This window comes from Sorex fumeus, unplaced genomic scaffold, assembly GCF_029834395.1.
Source record: "Sorex fumeus unplaced genomic scaffold, SorFum_2.1 ptg000086l, whole genome shotgun sequence".
In the NCBI taxonomy this organism is placed as follows: Eukaryota; Metazoa; Chordata; class Mammalia; order Eulipotyphla; family Soricidae; genus Sorex; species Sorex fumeus.
In genome coordinates this window covers 19,722,519-19,743,583 of record NW_026606143.1, presented here as the reverse complement: position 1 = coordinate 19,743,583, position 21,065 = coordinate 19,722,519, and the positions used below count along the sequence as shown (strand labels likewise).

The following is a 21,065-nucleotide window of genomic DNA, read 5'->3' as shown; positions in this document are numbered from 1 at the left end:
TACTTTGGAAGGACACATGAAATTAATATTTACTCATATGGCAGAGAAGATAATGTGGGAATAGAATTATTAGGGTCTTGCCATTGTTTGCCTTTCTAGATTTTTTTTTGTTTATTAGCCAGGCACATGAATTATATACTGTGAAATTAATTTGGATTAAAATTACAAAGTACTGCAAGATCACAGAGATAGCTCAAATGGTAGCTGTGCCTAACACATGTGAGGTTCAGATTTTGATCCTGGGTGCAACATGGACGCCCCAAGCACCTCTGCATGTAGCCCTTTTGGTCTTCAAGCACTGATGGAGAGATGCTCACCTAAGAACGACTGGGTTGTGAGTGACCATTGTTGTGAGTGACCTCTTCCCCGCATCATTAGTGGCCCCCAGTTAAAAACAAACCCCTGACTCCACAAAGTATTGTAGTCCACTCAATGTTTTTTTGTAACATAACTGCGTGCTTTATTGAGATACACAGTAAAGCAGTAATATAATACAATAGTAAGGCATATATTTGGTGAAGTCTGATATGTTGTGAAAATGCAGTAAAACTGAAGTTTAAAAAAATAATTAGTAAATGTTACAGTGTTGGTGTTAAAACACAATATATTATGATACTCAAGTGAGAACCCAGTATCTGAAAACAATGACGTAACATGCCATGTGATGTTTACACTTCAGTTACATTATGATTTACATTTTAATACTCAGTGGTTATAAAGAACACGAAATAATGTCCAAATTATGCTTAAGATGTAGCAATAAAGCTCTCAAATTTTATTCAAATATTTTGACAGACTCACTCCAGAACTAATGTCTAAAAGATAAAACAAAAAGATTAAAATTACGCACTCTATTTACCTCTGATTTAAGAATAAAACTCAAAACTTCTTAGTAGGAAGTAAAATAATCCCTAGTTTTAAGTTGTGGTTAAAAAGATTCCTGGGTAGAAGTCTAGCATCACAGAATGGAAAAAATCCAAGACTAAAACCAAATCATATATAATTTGTTACCTTAGAACTTTGGGTTTTCTTTTGGAAATTATAAAGAAAAAAGAAAATAGAGAAAATGCTCACACAATTGACAGATGGTGAAGCTGTGAAATCAGGTGTGCACAATTATTAGGAACACCCCAAAACCAAAGTGAGGTAGAAATAGCATGAGAAGCCATGTTTGATGTTAATTATTATTAATGAAACAATGGACAAAATCCACTCTCCAAAAGTTAATTACACTTGATGTAAGAGGTAACAGATTTGCAAAATAGGTCACACAGTGATTTCTACTGGAAAATGATTTTTAAAAAACAAAGACTAATAAGATGAAATGAAAGAGTAAAGCTTTTTCTAGCAGTCCTTAGCTTGTCCTCTTGAGTGTTTCTTCTTTTTGAATGATTTTTGTTTATTCATATATTTAACCTGCCTGATCCCCTCAAAAGGCTTTAGAGTACCTTTCATCTGACAGTACCCATCAAGAACATCTGAATCAATTTGCACTCTCACAAACCTGCATGGAATTGTTTGTAGAGTAATGCAAAGGAGGGAAACAGTTCCTGGGCTTCTCAGCCAATACTTAAAAAAGTCTCACAATGTGATTAGGACTACTGTCTTACACGGTTTCCCCAGAGTTATTTTCAAATTAAGCCTTGTGAAATTTGAAACTTCACTGCAGTGGAATAAAATCTTTTAAAGAAGAAAATCTATGGCTGTTTGACTGTGAGAAGAGGGAAGAATAATTCCATTGTAATTCTAAAGATCTCTATGTATCTTTATACACATCCACCCGCTGCTTCAAGAATGGTTTTTTCTTTCCCTGGGGTCAGCTGGGACTTCATCGTCCTCCAGCCATACCCTATTCCTCTCACAGCTTAGAAGTTTCACATGCCTTCTGATGCTCTTACTTCCAATGAAGAATCATTAAAACTATATAGAGGCATTGCCAGCAGCAGAAGCTGAATATATCAACTAATGAATTACTCTGACATAATAAGTCCTGTGTCCTCATTCATGTTTCTTGAAAAAAATTCAGTGTTGTAGTTGTCAGTGAAAAGTTTAAAATGAGAAACATCTGGAGCCTCAGACGCTGTTTACGTGGTAATTTCCTTCCGGTATTAGGCTCTCAGGAAAATTCGTTGTAGACCAAGCAGGTAAGCTTGGATGACCAGAAGCAATTTCTTTCCACTAGAAGTGGCAAAAAACATTTGAACAAGAGATTTAAAGGTCTCCAGAAATGTTTCTATATACCTATAGTATTTACATACTCATAGACATATAGATGTATAAAACGAAACCCCACAGCGACTCAGTCGAAAACTCCAAAAAGGGTAACGGGAAATAGTCATTTGATGGTGTTAGAGGAAGTCCTATCTTTTATACTTAAGAAAAGGAAAAACCATGACTTTAATTATGGATATTATGTTAAAAGGATGCAAAACAATGTGTTGCCTCCAAGTGTGTGTGTGTGTGTGTGTGTGCGCGTGTGTGTGTGCAAGTGTGTGGGTGTGTGTCTGTATCTCTGTGTTTTTAGGGGTTTTTATAAACAACTTTTTTTATAAAGCACACTTTAGTTTACAATCTTTCTTTATAACTGTTATAAATTTTTAAACAACCCAAAATGCGTTCCATATAAAGAAATGGCAAGTTATTTAGCTATCAAGATTTTACATGTAGTTTTCTTATAACTTTTTTTTGTACAATTGCATAGACGTGTAAAACCTGCCATTGTTAACAAAACAATAACAGACTTAGAAACTACTGAAATCTACAGTATAGTACCACTACCCTTCACAAAAATATAGATTTTTTTCTTGTAAACTCTTACTGTCTAATCTTCTTTGTTGTATGAATATTATAAAAACCATGCGGGAATCATGAGTTGTAAAACACTTATTCTGCCCCTTCTTCATCTGTCATCACTGAAACTAAGGACTCCATCGCTCTGCCCAAATCATCTGCCATATGGAAAAGGCTTCCTACATTGTGTCCTGGAAAACAAAGAGAAAAACAAACTTTATTCAAGGTGCAGGTATTATCACCTGGCTACTTGCCATTTGGGAAGGCTCTTCCCATTTCTGGGTGAAGAAAACACAAAAGATGCATCAAGGGTATTTGCAACATGATTTGGTTTACTTAGCTTTGAAAAAAAAACAGTTTTCACAAAGAAGCAAAGCCTTGTTAATGAAGCTATTCTACCTTGTTAGTATCAGCTCACAACAGGATGAGGAGATTAGGCTATGGGTGTCATTTGTATAGAGAAATGTCAGACTTATTTATCTTACCGATTTTAGTATCAATTGGTTTCTATGGATAAGCACAAAGACTCCTGTCCTAATAGCAAGATTGCATGATCACGTAACTTGTCCACTTTGCTGCAAGAGATTCACTATGTACTTGCACTGATTTTTGGTTGGCTGTTTTGGGGCACACCCGACGGTACTCTGGGGCCACCAAGCAGCAGTCCAAGTGCTGGGCCTGTGGGCCTGTGTTGCGGTATGGAATTCAGTGGCATGTCCATGCCAGGCATATGTTCCCCCACTTCATCTAATCCCCCACGCACCCCACCTCACTCCCCTGTTTTTAACTATCGAACCGCCACCACTGTCACATCACTGTTGCTGGGCTCTTATGATTGTCATTAAAAAAGTCTTTGTTTCAAGGTTATTTCAAGCTCTTGGCTCCCTTCTGAGGCTATAGCAGAGGCATCTTCTCCCTGCGTTTACTTGGATTTTGAAAAATAAACTCGTGTACTGACCTTTTCATACACTATTAACATTTGAATTAGGAAGCTTCAGAATAAAAATCACACTTCATTCCAAATTACTCTAGAGCCTAATTATAATATGACCCATATGTCTAGCATGGATTTGGCTCGCTTGTGAAGCCATTTTGATCTCCTCCTAAATGAGGGTTAACTATCACACTAGCCTTTTAATAATAATGTGATCTGACCTAGCATTAATCCCCCAGCATGGAGCATAAAAGCAGTACAATGTTCCTGGGTAAGGTTGCAAAATTCAGATCTAGGGTAAGATAATCTGAGACATTATTGCTTGCCTTTCTTGTATGTGTTCCATATTTTATGTAGCTAATTTCAATTCTTGGGCATTAGTAAATCACTCTATGATTCAAGTATTGCCTCTGGAACTGAAACCACTTTCCTATGCTATTACTGTCTTGTCATGTATCAACTTTGCAGATTCCCAGGATAGTTGCTAAAAATCCCTATAAAAATTAGACTAGGGCAGGTATTCTATTCTAATATTTATTTAAAGAGACATATTTTAAATCTGTGATCTCAAGAGAATTCAAAAGCGGGCACTTAAACAGTGCTAGAACTGCTCAAGTTAAGACATTAAAAGTCTAATGTTATTCAGTCATTTATATTAAGGTGATAGAGTCGAGTTTGTAAATCTCTTTAAGCTTTATTAGTGCAGAGTTTCAGTGATCACTAAAAGCTTAAAAATCATGTTAGATTTAATTGAGCCTGCAAATATAAATCTTTTAAAAAGTCTATGTACTATTCAGAGAGTGGCCCTCTAAGAGTTGGCTACCTTCTGTGAAGAACTGAAATCCTCTGACTTTTCTAGCCCACCATAGTGGGCCTTTGACTACTCTTTAGAACACAGAGCTATAACTGATGCCACAAGGTTATAGATCTTCCCTTGTATCTATTTTTGCCCACCCAGCAACCCTGGGAAATCAGCACAATTATTCATGCATAACTGAAAATGTATTTCTAACTGCACATTTTAATTGCTTGTATTTTTAACCGCTATTAACTAATCCAGTAAAACCAAAACCCAAGGTCCTGATACCTGACCTGATACCAGAGAACCTCTCATTACCCATCTCTGACTTTAGTAGAATCCTGTTTGGTAGCGAGAACATGTATTATAGAAAGAACATAAGCAAAATAGGAAAGATTCATTCCCCCAACTTGTTGGTAATAAAAAAAGTACATATTTTATACTTGTGCTAGGGGAGGCAGATGGCAGTTGAAAGATCAAAAAGGTCAGTGAATGTATTTAAACCTTATACACCCAAGTAGTACTTCTAATCCTGAATTAATACCGAGTTACTACTTCGAAGGAACCTCCTTGAGTCTTGGCAAGAGACACCGGTTCTAGGCGTATTTGCTATTAGTAAGCAGGCAGAATGAGGGCTCATTATTCTTAATACAGTGTACATATGCCCACGAAAATCTCTCACCTGCTGTGGCTGTTTAAATTTTCACAAATGATCTCATGGCTGTCCCTATACTGGCAAGACAAATGTTTAGAGTCACCTCCCCATATCTTTATTATGCCTTTAGTTATTTCATTTCAAAATACTCTTTTGTCTGTAGAATAATAGCAACAGATTTCATGGAGGGTTGGCATGAGAATCAGAAAAGAAATTCCCACTCCCTGAGAAAAACTGCTGCCCCCAAGAGTCCATATGGAATCATCCATTGGAGGCAGAATGCTGCACTGTGATATGGATACAGAAAACAAATGTGCACACTGGTTCTGTTATCCATGTATGTAAGGCAGAGCATTAGTGAGGACATTAATTTTACCTGACAGGTTTTTCTAAAGTCAAAATTTAAAGCTCACACTACAAGTACAAGAATTACTGGAAAAGCAGGCAGGATCCGGGCTTTTGCAATCAGCTGCGGGCAGAAGTTAACACAAAAATACTTCTACAGAAAAGCATTAATTTAATCCATTCTTAAGCAAGGACTGTAGAACACAAAGGCACCATGCGTTGAACATTAGGGCACTTGTATGTTTTTCTAAGTTGGCGCTAACTGCAACACATTTAGTCTCACAGGCCACTACTGCCTGAGGGAGTTGTTTTCCACAGTGATTGGAACTGAGACTTTCTGGCAGAGGTCCAAGACCTCAATAGCAATCTGGCATTCTTTTTTTTTTTAAGAAAAATACAATTCTCAGAGAAATGATTAGCATTGCGTTGGTCAAAGCAAAGCCAGAACACAGCAGTTAAATGTACTTATGTATTCTCCATATTTTCACCTTAAAAAATGCCAGGTCTACAGTACATTTGGGGTATTTCATAGCATTAAAATCACCAGCACTTAGACTTTCTAAAAACTTCTCTGACCATCAAACGCTTCACGAAATAAACTTTCCAAATGCCCATTTGCCTGAAGGGATATATGTTTCCCCCTTTTGAATAACATGCTTATGAGTGAAACATATTTGGGGGGGTCAAAATTATGTGACAACAAGCTGAAATAAACTGTAAGGGGCACTTACCATAATAATGAACCCAAGAAGATTCACATAAGAAGGACACGAACGAGGCAAACTCTCAGGAACATTTAGAGCTTCAAAGATTTCATGTTTCCTTAATTTCTCCTCACAACCTACCAAGCCCTCCCTTGGACCTCACTACCCCAAGTCTTGGAAACCGTTATGGGTATAGACACACTGAAGGAACATATTATTAGACTTGCATGACTGGAAAGATGTTGGCAGAATTTCCAGGATGACTCTAAATGTTTAAATGAATCAGTGGCTACTCTTGTCCCTTCCTGTAGCTTAGGATCCAGAGTCTTCTTATATAAGGACTCTCTACCGATCCAATCTAACTCCCAGAATAGTTCATGCTATTGTCACCCACGGGACAGCTTTCCTTCTCACGTCCTTCACACTAAACTCTTGGGAAAGACAATCTTGTTTCACTAGGACTGTTATGTAACACTTTGTCATTCAATATTCATTTGATTAGGTAATTCAATGTTTAGATAATATTCCTGGTAGAATAAGATTATGAAGGTTTCACTGCAGAACCCCAAACTGTAATCACTGATAATGCTGTACCCTATACCTCCTATTTTAACCAGGAGAAAGTATTAAAAAAACATTTATGACTCCACTGTGTTTTAAAATTACCTAATTGGTTATTGTTCTATCTGGCCCCAAAAGCCAAATACTAAAAGAGCATCTTCTAAAAGGTAAGCTCAGATGATATAGGCTTTCAAACATGTCTGTAAAGCATACGTTTTAAGCCTATGTTGGCTATCCTGACTCCAATTCTGGTCCTATCCCTTTGGCCTTACCACATCATTGCATATGATTCAGTTTTCTTGTTTGTAAACTGGGGTTAGTGAGAGTCCACACCCCTAGCTTTCCCATGAAGATTATATAATGAAAAAGATGACAAGTTCTTAGAACAGTGCTTGGCACAAGGCAAGTGTTCAACACCCTTCAGCAAAAGTGGGAAAGGAGGAATGTAGAAAGCAGGAAGAAAAAAAAACAAAATGAAATGACTCCAGAAGAATAAAAGGCAAGGGCACAGGCTGCAAATGCTAGGGTCCTGGAAGTAAAAGGAAGCTTTATGACTCATCCATTATGCTCAAGGCTAAATTCATTTGAAAGATTTTGTTTGTGTTGCTAATAGCAACAGATGATGAGCTGCAGGATTACAAACTAGGACTTCGAAGGGTTGCCATTGCAAAGAGATTCTGGCTCCCCCAACCCGATGTCCTGTCGTCCTGGGGATGACAATGGCAATGAACATTGAAGAAGGTTCCTCATGAGCTGCAAGTGGGGAAGTGACTACCATCCTTACATGATGACAGGTGTGTTACATGCGGGTGCACAATAACAATTTTCACACAAACACTAAACATAGAAAGCGAATGAAACAGACAGAAGCTATGGCCGTGAGCCTGAATCTCACTAACCTCTCTCACTGGCTTTCCAGGGGTATTTCTTCCTTTAATAACAGAAAGAGGAAGAGGCAGAAATATCAGAAAGGAAACAAATTCCATGCACAAATATACAGTTTCATAACCAATTTGATTGTTTTACCAAATAAATGTTGAGATGACAATTCATTTAAGTACCTTCTGGGGAAAAAAAGGGAAAAAAAAACCCCAAAGACACATCCAGTCAAATAACCTTTACAATACACTTAAAGTCAGTGTAAACAGATAACATAATCTAGTACAGTGTTTCTCAACATTTTTCCCCACCGCAGCCCTCTTCCAACACTGTTTCCTTCCCATAGTCCTTCATATATGTGATTTTTCGCCTGGGGCCCCTTTGGAATATTCTAGGGGCCACAAGTGGGGTCATATGGCCCCTAGTTGAGAAACGCTGATCTAGAAGACATCACTTATATATAGAATCCATAGAATTCACATGTTAGAAGTGGATGAAAACTAGCACACTAGAGAAATGTAACAAATCAAGCATTGTTTTTTTTTCCAAGGGTGATCGCACAATCTCAGGTTTAATATCCAAACATCTCAGACTCCACTCTCTCTCTCTCTCTCAACTGGTAATCAACACACAATGATATAAACAGCCTCTGACTTTCATTTAACAAAGAAGCTAAAATTCTTCCTCTTGGGAGGGTTTTACTCTCTGGTAGAAGCTGAGCATGTGCATGGTGGGACTAGGGGCATTTCTAGAATGCTCTACGGGAAGAAAAATGGGGAGAAGGACATAGTCCCACTGATGGTTAAGCTACAGAGCCAGATATAAGAATGAGCCATCAACTTACTCTTCATTATTTAGCAACTACCAAGGAGCCTTGAGAATTGATAGCTAAATGTCTTGTTTATGGTATCCCATACCTGTATGCATTTATTTATGGGTTAATAGTAGGTTCTAATAAGAGAGGTACTAGGAGAATTAGAAAATGAGGGACCTGTGACTGTACCCATATGCTTTGGGAACATGATTTTCTTTTCTCTCCCAAGTTCAAAATAAATGGTTCAAACTGACCCTTTAGCAATGAGACTTCCGAAAATACTCTTATCTGAAATCCTGGTAAGTAGAGTAGACAAAAGCAGAGATGGGTGAGATCCTGGCTAGCTTCTCCCTTTCCTCCAATCCATCCTGCTTAGAGCTAATAAAGACTAAATCTCCATGAAAATATTGAGAACTGCTAGTTTTGATGCATTCTAAAAGATATCTTTCAAAACTCAAGTTTAGGGTGTGAAATTTCTAACATACATCGAAAGGTTTTCTAGGTATGGCCCATCTCTTCCTGCCTAAATGTGCCCCTTGCCCTTGTCCTTCCCTCTGAAGTTTCGTGAGTCAAAGACACCTTAGTATAAAAATCGCAAGCATGGTTAAGGTATTCATGATAGTTCTCAAACCAGGTAAAAGAGGTAAAAGTGGTTACTGGCCCCTTAGTGGTGGACATTACTGTGATAAGTACATACCAGGCAATTGTAATAAAGAAAGGGAGAAAATTTCATTTGCGGGCGGGGGGTAATATTTGGGTATTACTCAGTGGTACTCAGGGGCTATTCCCCCCTCTGTGCTCAGGAGTGACCTCTGGCAGTGCTTTAGGGGCTGTTATGTAGTGCAGAGAATCCAACCAAGGTTCACTTCATGCAAGGCAAGCACCTTAGTTCCTGTATTATCTAATTCATCATATTTCTAATGAATCCTAGCATTACTCATTTTGACTCCTTTGACAAATTGAAAAAACACTCATCTACAATTCACAGTTATATTTTCTGACAACAGAATTAATTCACTTGACTCACAAGCTCCTTGAAAGCAGGGCTCCCAAACTGCTCACTCCCTTTTCTCACCCCAGGGCTTCATACTGCACCTCCACCATAACGGTATTTAAATAAATACTGACTGAACTGCATTTTTTTTTGCTTTTTGGGTCACACCGGGCGATGCACAGAGGTTACTCCTGGCTCATGCACTCAGGAATTATTCCTGGAGGTGCTCAGGGGACCATATGGGTTGCTGGGAATTGAATGTGGGTCGGCCACATGCAAGGCAAATGCCCTACCCACTGTGCTATTGCTCCAGCCCCTGAACTGCATTATTAAGATAGCCTAGGTACTCTAATTATTAAGGCAGTCAAAGCCAAGGGTCCTTCTGCGTTTCATGGAATTTGGCTTTGCCTATTACCCTTTGGCCTGGAAACCAAGGGCTGGAAGCTTGTTTAAACTTTTCTCTTGGGTTTATTTTTAAAATTCTGGACATCAGAAAGGATAATGTTGTTAGAATGATTTACTTTGGGGATATAGTTGTGGTCTTGCTGATGATAAAGGCTATGCATCTTTAATTCTACACCAAGCAATTGTCAAAGTAAGCATCAACTGAATTCTGCATTCTGAACACACAGCAAATTATTTAGGTTTTATTTTCAGGCATTTCATTAGAAACCGTGTTTTATGTAAAACATACTTCACAGATTCATTGTTAACCGTGGTCTCTTTCAAAATCCCTATTACTTTAGTTTCAATGTGCCTCATTAATACAGGGCAAAAGAAAGGTATACTTTTGATTTAAAAGTTAAAATAGGGTACAGTGGGTAGGGCTTGCTCTTCATGTGGCCGACCCATATTCAATCCCTAGGATCTCACATGGTTCCGTGAGCACCTTCAGCAGAAAGTCCTGGGTGTGGCCCAGACACCAGAAAAGTTCAATGTTTTTTAATATGCAAGGATCCTTTCTATACTAAACAATGGCTAATTGATTGCAACATTAAAATAAATACAAATATTGGATAGCAGTCTCATTTCCTAAATATGTTGTTTGGAAATAGGTTTCCTACGTCCTTCAATTATAGTGACTGTCTGGCCATGTGGTATGTTGTCAGGAAATGAATCCAGAGGAATAGGAAGTGTGCTGGTGGAGTCTTGAGCCTAAACAGAGGTCTTGGTCAGGTCTAGAAAAATCAAGTTTTCTCAGGCTGAATGCACTTGAAATGACTGACTGTAATTCACTGTCTCGGAGTATGAATCCCAGTGCATTACTGCATCTGGTTATCTTCATCTTTCTCTCAGTTCAGTCTTTTTAAAAGAGTTAAGGAAGAATGAATCTCTTTTTAAGATTTCTGTTTCATTGCAAGTGAAAGAAGATTCAAATGGCTATAACTTCCAAGTATTAAAACATAAGGAACCATGGGTGAAAAGGACAGAAATGCATTAATCAATGTCAAGGAAAGTTTGCTGAGGTGAAAGCTGACTGATATCGAAATCTGGGAAATAGATCTATATATCTTTGTAATGAATTAGAATGGATACCATGCAGCAGTGTAAAGCAGGGACTATCTTTTATTTTTTCTGTATTTGGGGCTTACTGCTGAATCTACACTCACTGGCAGGGCTCAGGGATATGGGATGCCAGGGATTGAACCCAGGTCAGCCATTTGCAAGACAAGCACCCTACTCTAGTCCCTGGCAAAGTTTTCTTCAAGGATCAGGAAGTAAATAATTTTTAGGCTTTGGAAGTCACACACACTCTGCAGCAAGTTCTTACCTCAGACACAAATACTCTGTCTTTGCAGAGAGAAAGCAACCATAGATATATGTTAATAAGTGGATGTGACAGCATTCCAGTAAAGCTTTATAAAACCAGGCAGGGTGCCATTTTTGGTCCTCAGACTATAGTATGCTGGGGTAAAGGACTAAGTAGTCAAATCCTTTGTGGAAGCAGAGGAAATAGAATGGCTTCTGAAAGAGAGCACATGATGCTTCTGTCTTTGTTCTTTATGTTGCTCTTCCACAAAAGAGCCCCAGACAAGGCTTGACTTTTAAGGAATGGCAGGTTTTTTGCAAAGCTGTTGGGAGTGGAAACTCAGAGGCGTTTAATAGAATGTGTGTGGGTTTATTTAGGAGGAGGTAGCATGAAAGGCAGAGGATGGTATGCATTGTAGGAGATAAAAATAACGTGGCACAGGTCAGCAGGTAAGAGATTATACAGACAGCAGAAATAGCAGCATAGCACTGCTAACTGCTCTCTGAATGGTCTGACTGTGAGCTTATCTTGGATCTCACTGTTCTTTAATCTATATAGAATAGCACCTCCTTTTTAGAGAGCCTAGCACTTTAACAGTGACCAGGGAAGCATGTTTTTCATTAATGCCCATGCTTGTAAAAATACCTCTGTCAGACTGCTAAATGAACAGAGGTGCATAGACAGATCACTTAAAGAGTTTACTTTTAAATTATGTATTGTTCTATCTTATAAAAATGATTTTTTCACTGTGGAATCCTATTTCTACTTCAAGACAGAGCCAGGTTATACATAAATAGATTTGATAAAAATGGGCTACTGTTCTGTGCTTAATATAAACAGATCCACTCAAATCTCTAAAGTGGTTGTGAACAGCCAACTAAATCTGGAGATAGATCAGGAAAGATATAATCACAAAGCTACATGTGCACATACTCACACCTTGAACACTCAGGGGTTTATATTTCTATTATGCAGGATATACTGGCTACTGGTTTATCAATAAATAGAAAAGCATACAGCCCTTTTGTTAACTTGGATAACAATTTAGCAAAGGTCATCAAGATAAGGTGGAGGCCTAATTTAACTTGCTAAATGGCCAGGAACAAGGTGCATAATTTCTTTGGGATCCCAGGTACTTAATAGTGAAGCTGAAAGATAAAGATTAGCTGACACCTTAAGGCTTAAGTTCCAAGTCAAAAACTGTACCAAAGGGTAATAAAAAAAAGTTATTGGTTTAAAGTTCATGTTAACTCTATCTATATACTGTGCATTTATGAAAAATTGTGATATTTATTTATTTAATTGATTTCTTTGCTTTTTGGGTCACACCCGGCGTTGCACAGGGGTTACTCCTGGCTCATGCACTCAGGAATTACTCCTGGCGGTGCCCAGGGGACCGGACCATATGTGATGCTGGGAATCGAACTTGGGTCGGCCACGTGTAAGGCAAATGCCCTACCTGCTGTGCTATTGATCCAGCCCTCCAAAATTGTGATTTTTAAAGAAGTCTTTGTGGATGATTATCTAGCAGGGTTAAGTAAACCAGGAAAGAGATGGTATTTAATATTTACATTTCCACTAAATGTCAGACCTCTGGCTCTGACATATGTTTTGATTTACTCAAACAGCTGTCCGAAACAGCTGGAGCAACTGAGAAGTTCAGTTTTTGTAACTCAACGATGAAAAACATGAATGATAGACTTAGGTTAAAAGTGCAATGTCCTCTAAGATATTAGCTTTCTATGGACTAGGCATAACTTGGTCTGTGTCCTTCAAGAGAGTGTGGGTCAATGAAAAGTGGACTCCCATTACTTAAGGTGCGATTTTGAAAAAGACACCTGCATTATTTGAGCTAACTCCTTCCTATTTTTATATAAAGGGGTACTTTGGGAATTCATTCATCTTGCAGAAATCTCCGTGACAGCAATACTACTACTGCATTGTGATGGGGACATCTTTGAAAGTCGACCATGAGCACCTTGAAGGCAAAGAATGGTATTGCTTCTTTGTAACCCTAAAACCTCTGCTGGCAATAAAGGTGAAAGCTGGTGGGATAAAGGTGTAAACACCTAATTTATATCAATACTGTTTGTGGTCATCTCATCATAAATCATAGCATTCGAGAAGGGGACTCAGTTAAGATAGGTTGAAGTGCTGGGGGGGGTATTGGGTGGGTAGAAAACATACGATTTTTATCTCTTGCAATCAATACATCAGAGACACTCTGTGATGGAAAGATGGCTGGCGCAGACATTTAAAATTAGCTTTTCCTGACAGTTCCTTAGCAACGCTCTATCAGAACATTATTGCTTTTAATGCACACTGTACAACGTTCACTCATACATCAAATAGCTAGGAAATGGCCATTGTTAACTGACACTCAACAAAACGATAAGAAAAACACACGACTCAAACACCCTTCTCATTGCCCTCATGGAGAGCAACAAAGAGCTCAAATTTTCTGCCACCCTTCCTTTCAGGGCAGACTATTAGGTGTGCCAATTGGGCCATAAAGTCTAGTGTTTTCCCTCTTCTGCTTCTCTTTCTTTGGATATCTATTTGATCATAGGTGACTGCTACCATTCTTGTTATTCACTGAAGGGAAGGGAAGAATATCAAGGCAATAAACCCAAATAAATACTCCAAGAAATAAACAACAGTGGTCATGGTTCCTCCTAGAATAAGGCAAGACACTTGAAACTTATACTGGCTGATGTGAAAACACAGTTGGGGTAAGATATTGCTTTGTATGAGGGGCAAAACATGCAGTGTCTAAATGGTGAGAAATAAAGGCATCATGGAATATGTTGTATTCCACTTTACAGACGCTAGTATAAAGATTTAATTGTACCTATACCTATATGATGAGGAAGAATGCAATTTTTTTATATGTAAAAAGTTTCAGGACTGTGGGCCAGAATCATCACCACTAATTTCACTAGCCATGTTCTGGGCGTTGCTGTGTGTCGCTGGCAAAGGCACTGTTAGGGCATTAATTTCCTTGTCTGTAAGAGTCACATCATAATTGAGCTTAAATAAAAGCCATCTTCTAATTTATCTTCAGACTAACGTGTCAAGAAAGTGAAATATTTTCTAAGTATTTATGATTTCTAGAAACATCTGACTCACACAGTTACTTCACTTGAAAATCACCTCAAACTCCAAGTCACCATTCAAAAATCAAATCTTCTCAGGAGCCGGCAGTTTGTCAGAAGGTGTTGACACATGAAAAATACACAGACTAGGTGGGCAGGGAAAGGAGTTGCCTACTGTGGGGAAGTCTGAGGGACTTGTGAACTCACCTCTCGAACTAGGGAAGGAGTTGTTGAGTTGCTCCATTACTTCCTCTAACCCTGTGCTTGTGTCCTGGGGAGGGCTGAGAAGATCCTCCTCTCCTTTATGAAAGCAAACACAAACACATGGCAAATCACACTGAGGGAACTAACAGAGATGCCAGAGAAAAAAAGTCCCATGGACTCATTTTAAAACTCATTACTAATTCATTTTTTACTTGTTTGCAAATAACACAAATAGAGCTTCTCAGGCTTAATAATTAAGGAACAGTTCCTAAAAGGGAAGTATGCCATGTAGGAAGTACTCAAGTTTGGAGACAAAAACCATGCATCTATCTATTAGAGCTCAGGAACAAATTGACAGAAAATGCTTATGCCTCATGAACACAAGTGAAGTGTTTTTCTCTTTATTAAATTTCTTTTATAAAGGATGGAAGGCACTTGCATGTGGCTGATTCAGGTTCAATTGCCATCACCTCATATGGTCCCCTGAATCCTGCCAGAAGGGATCCCTGAGTGCAAGGCCAAGAGAAAGCCCTGAGCACTGCTGAGTGTCACACAGAAACAAAAAGAAAATATCTTCTGAACACTTGTGCTGTCTCTTCAACACAAAAGAAATAATGCAACATTTTGCACTCACTTTATAAAGAGTGGAGATTTTGTGGTATTATTATTCTTCCTCTGAAATTTAAGCAAAAAGTCTCAATGTACCTTTAAAGTACAATGTGATGGGGAGAAAACTATGAATTATAGATAATTAAATATTAATATTCTAAGGGCTATAGATAACAGGCATGCTTGGGAGTTCTGTTCCTTTGTTCTGTTATAATGATGTATGTGGAGGCTATAAGGGGGAAAAAACAAAAATTTGGAGATTTTCTTATGACAAGTAAATGAGTTTTTTGGATAGAAAGTTGGTGAGGGGTGGGTGTTCTTCTGAGGGAATCAAAGTTCCCTTCCAGATGTTGTCATTCTGTGCCTCTATTATTTATTCATGTGTTAAAATACCAACTGGGACTGGCCAGATAGCACTGGCATTAAGGTGTTTGTGTTGCATGCCAACAACCTTAATTTGATCCCCTGAATACCATCACATGTGATCCCTGAGCTAAAAGTCAAGAGTAAGCCCTGAGCATCGCCAGATGTAGTCCATACTCACCATGCCCCCTCCCAAGAAAATATACCTCATACACTTCAAATAGCAAGAGAGAGTTTTTTGCTTTTGTTTTGTAACAGGGGCCTATGCCCAGCAGTTCTGGGGGAGGTGAATGGGTATGGGAACATACAGTGCCAGAAAGTGAACTCAGGGTCTCATACATACTAGGTAGGTGTTCCACTACTTTTGCTATCTCCTGTACCTAAGAGGGTTCTTTTTGTTTGTTTCGGGGTCACGGCCAGCAGTGCTTGGGGATCACTTCTGGTGGGGCTCATAAGACTTATTTTGTGCGAGGGATTGAACCTCGGTCGGTCAAGTCCAATGCATGCACTTCACATACTGTTCTCTTTCTATAGCCCCATATTTTACTTAGGTGACACATGAGAAGGTGTGGAGATTCTTTGAAACAAACTTTTGATAACTCTCAACCTCCTAGGAGTGAAAGTAACTTCTTTAGTCTACTTGTTGTCACTTCCATCTGAAACAGGCCCTTGTTTCAGCAAGTGAGCAGTAACCAATATGATGGAGGATAATCTCTGGTGTCAATCAGAGCCAGAAATGAGGGGGCGGTCAGTGATTTAGGGACTTAAATACGCTTGCCACCTCCACTGATCTCTGCCACTTGGGCTTTCCTCCGTGACTGTAATTGTGCTAAGTTGCTAATTGTGCTATGTGTTAGTAAGTTTTCATTCTTGTTTCTTTCAATAACATCACAATATTTTAAGTAACATTTTATCATCAATGTCCAAATATGTCTATCAATTAGCAATACTGTTTAAGAAACATCAGTGAATTTTTTTTTCTACGCAATGTATCCCTATTCAAGCTCTGCTATAGTGAATTTTATAAAAAGATTTTGTGTTTTTTTGCCATATCTAGTGCTCCTCAAGGATTACCCCTGGCTCTTTGATCAAGGCTAACTCCTGGTGGGGCTTGGGCAACCATATGTGGTTCTGGGGATTGAACCCAATTTTGCTGTGGGCAAGGCAAAGGTCCTACCCATTGTACTGTCTATCCAATCCAAACTATACGAATTTTTAAACCTTATTTGTAACACTCATGTTTAATATCTTGGCATATGTATATATAAAATGAATAACAGTATAAATTAGATTCAACATGGAAGTATATGAAGGAGATCCCATTTTCCAGGAATTTCCAGGAATTCTTGGTTCAAACTTAAACCAGCCAGGGACTGAGGATATAGTGCACTGATATAGCACTTGCCTTATAGTTTTGAGGCCCTGAGTTTGATCCCTAGCACCAAAAATATTTAAAAATATCCAGGAAAATTAAACCCATTATTCTTATTTTTTTATTTCACAAGGAACCCAGGACAATGCTCTCCATTAAAAAATTGTATACCTTGAATGTGAGGCCCTGAATTCAATCCCTGTCACCATACATGTGCAAAAAAGACAGAAGCATATCCTAGGTGGGTACTGAAAATCCTTGGTTTCAATTAAAAAAGAACTTTCTCTGATTCTTTGAGTCTATATGGTAACATGGCACAGGAAGCTCTTCTGAAATACTAAGAGAATTAGGGTCGTAAGGAAGAGAGAGAGTTATAATATTCACACATACAAACTACGTATATGCTTTAAATGATTACTTCCTATCTCATGTGAAGTTAATCTACCGTTATCTGTTTAGAATAAAATGAATGAAATATTGCCAAGAAGAGAAGTATATCTGAGAGGTATACTTATATTATAAACCTCCATGGCATGGGCCACATAAAAATGTTCTTAGGTGAAAAGGGGGTGCAAGTCAAAAAAGTTTGAGTGCCCTGTTTTATTATGACTTTCCTGCATTCTCCTTTTTCATATGAAAACATATGATAACCGGACCAGAGAGCACAGGGGTTAAGGTGCTTGCCCTTTATGCGACCAATCCCGCTTTGCTCCCTAGCACCACATGGTACCTCTGAACACCAGAAGGATTACAGTGTCAGGGTGGTCCCCAAGAACTGCTAGGTGGGACTCCAAAACAAAATGAAAGTACCCCATAATTTATTCCATACTAAAACTTAGTTTCAATAATTTATTGCTTTACATTTTGCTTTTGACAGATGCTCTTAATTTTATATATTAATACTGCATGTAAATTCTTTATTATGGCAGCAATTATATTGATTGTGGCAGCTATGCATGGTGAAATATATTGAAACCAACAGCTGACTGAGATATGATTAACATAAGTCATTGTATTAATTTTAAATACATAAAATAATGGTCATCACAGTTAAGTTTTAATTAACATTCAGCACCACATAGGGCCATAGGGCTACAAAATCATTTTATTATGAGAGCTAAGATTTACTCTTAGCAACTTTCACATATATAATTCAATACTGTTAACAATATTCACCATGTTATACATCATATCTTTAGGTTTTTAATCTTAAAACTGGAAGCAGGTGCCTTCTGACCCTCTTCATACTTGCCTCCACCTCAGCTCACTCCTTGCAACCACCAATCTGTTCTCTGTATGTATGAGTTCAGTACTTTTGCTTTTTTTTTTCCTTTTTGGGTCACACCTGGCATTGCACAGGGGTTACTCATACACTCAGGAATTACTCCTGGCGTTGCTTGGGGGAACCATATGGGATGCTGGGAATCAAACCTGGGTCGGCCACGTCTAAGGCAAATGCCCTACCTGCTGTGCTATCACTCCTGCCTCAAAGTAGAGTACTTTTTCTTTTAAGATTCCATATGTGAGTGAGAAATATAGTATCTGTCTTATTCTATCTGACTTAATGTACTTAGTATAATGTTCTCAAGGCCCGTGAATATTGCAGCAAATGGCAGGATTACCTTTTTTTCAGCGGTTGAATAATATTCTATAGAGTGTATCTGTCTGTATATATGTGTATGTATGTATATCACATGTTCTTATTTGTCTTTTCATGGTGCTGGGTATCATGCATACAAGACATATACTCAAGTGCTGAGCTATATAATACCCCTCACATATTCTTTATATAGCTGTCCATCTATGGATAGTTGGATTTTTCTCTGTTCTATCATAAATAGTGGTATGGTGGACAGACAATTTTTAGAGATTGTAATTTAGTGTTTTTTTGATAAATACCCAGAAGTAGTCTTGTGGAATCATGTTAGTCCTATTTTTAATCTTTTTCTATTTTATTTTGGGGTCTCACCCAGTTGCTAGGCAGTGGGGGGGGGGAATAATCTCAGTGGTGCTCAGGGAACCATAAGGTGCTGGGGATTGAACCTGGGCTTCCAGCATATGCTCTGTCAGTTGAACTATCTCCGTGGCCCCCTATTTTTTAATTTTTAAAAGAATCGTACATGTTTTTCACAGTGGCTGCGCCAATTTACATTCTAATCAATGATATGGCAGGGTTTCCTTTTCTGTACATTTCCTCTAACACTCATCTTTTGTCTTTTTGAGAAATTATATTCTAATAGTTTTGATTTACTTTCTTCTGCTGATTAGTGATGTTGAGAAGCTTTTTAGGTACCATTTTTTGTAGCTGTTTTGCAGAAGTGGCTATTCTGATGCTATACTCACTTATTAATCGAGCTGACTTTTTATTTGACGTTTATAAATTCTTTATGTAATTTAGATGTCACTCCTTTATCAGATACATGATTTGTAAATAATTTCTCCCATTCAGTAGACTGCCTTTCAATTTTGTTACAGGTTCCCTTTGCTGTACAGAAGCTTTCGCTTGATGAAGACCTACTTGTTTGTTTTTGCCTTTGGTGTCACAACAACAAAAAATCACTGCCAAATCTGATATCCATGAGAATTCACTCCCTATGCTTTCCTCTAGGAGATTATAGCTTCAAGTGTTTCATTTATTCACAGCTGACTTTTGTGCATCGTTTAAAACAGTAGTCCAGTTTTATTAGGTATTTTATTTTCCATTTATTGGCTTATTGTAATTTTACTTTGAAATTTATTTTGTGTATATTTTCAGCCCGATTTTAGATAACACTGAATTATAAAATTACATAAACTGAAGGTGTGCATCATGAAAAAACAACATGTATATATGCTACATTAATTTAACTACTAACAGTCTAATTCTATCCTTCACCATATGGATGTAATACTGCTTGGAACCAGGAAGTGTGGTAACTAACTCCAGCTATTTTTGTTCTTTCTAGGACTAATCTGGCTATTTGGGGTCTTCTGTAACTTCATATGCATTTAGGACTCTCCTATTTCTGCGAAAATGCCATAGATATTTTGATAAGGAATGCTGTGAATTATAGTGTATATTGATCTGTGTAGTATAAACATTCTAACAATAGTCTTCTAGTCCATAAGCATAAAATATCTATTGTATTATCTTATGTTATAGTATGTTATAGTCCTCAGTGTACAGGCTTTTCGACTTCTTGGTTAAATTTATTTATTTATTGCTTTTTGTGTCATACCCGGCAATGCACAGGGGTTACTCCTGGTTCTCCACTCAGGAATTACTCCTGATAGTGCTCGGAGAACCATATGGGATGCTGGGAATCGAACCCGGGTCGGCTGTGTACAAGGCAAATGCCCTACCAGCTATGCTTTCGCTCTGGTCCCAGGTTAAATTTATTTTTAATTTTTCAGTTGAATCACTGTGAATTACAAAATCACAAGGATATCTGTGATTGAATTTTAGATATGTACTTGCTGCACTGTCCCTCCAACCCAAGTCTTTTATTTTTTGGATGAAATTGTAAGTGACATTGTTTTCAATAATTCCTTGACTGTTACTGGTATACGGGAATCCACCAATATATGTATTATATCCTGCAGCTTTACTGAATTCCTTTATTGTGGACTTTAATGGTGTCTTCAGGGATTCCTTAATATGTAAGTTATCTGATCAGTGGGACAGTTTACTTCTTTCCAGTTTGAAGTCTTTAAAATTTTTTGCCTAACATCTCTGCTAGGGCTTTCAGCATGTGTAGAAAAGAACTGGTAAGAGTGGGCTTTTGTTGTAATCCTGATCTCTGAGAGAAGGTTTCAGTGTTTTACTACTGAGCATGCCATGGGTTTGTCACATATGGCTTTCAGAATGTTGAATTATGTTCCCTCTACAGCTACTCTCTTTTTACTTCCCCCCCCCCCCTGTTTGGATCACACCAGGCGATGCTCAGGGGTTACCCCTGGCTCTGCACTCAAGAATTACTCCTGGCGCTGCTCAGATCAGTATGGAATGCTGGGGAACAAACCTGGGTTGGCCATCCATATGCAAGGCAAATGCCCTACTCACTGTACTATCACTTCAGTCCTCTCTACAGCTATTCTTTCAGAATGTTTTATTTTTTTTTTAAATCACAAATAGATTTTGAACTTTGACAAATGCTTTTCCTGCCTCTACTGAGACGATCTTATGATTCTTATGTGATTTTACAAAATCCTCTTTTT

The 21,065-nt window shown here is 38.1% G+C and overlaps 1 protein-coding gene across 7 annotated transcripts in view; it reads right to left on the bottom strand.

Moving 5' to 3' along the window:
* Window positions 1-441: 441 nt before the first annotated feature.
* DMD (dystrophin) overlaps window positions 442-21,065 on the bottom strand; it is a 2,292,284-nt gene continuing 2,271,660 nt past the window's right edge. For 4 of the 7 annotated variants that reach the window (XM_056131284.1, XM_056131279.1, XM_056131282.1 and 1 more), the window contains 3 exons: window positions 14,528-14,620; window positions 7,688-7,719; window positions 442-2,981 (listed from right to left, as the gene is read on the bottom strand). In XM_056131284.1, the coding sequence (XP_055987259.1) occupies window positions 2,970-2,981; window positions 7,688-7,719; window positions 14,528-14,620 (137 nt within the window). In that variant the 3' untranslated portion in view covers window positions 442-2,969. The remainder of the gene's footprint in view (window positions 2,982-7,687; window positions 7,720-14,527; window positions 14,621-21,065) is intronic. The other 3 variants (XM_056131278.1, XM_056131280.1, XM_056131281.1) reach the window with 1 other exon arrangement.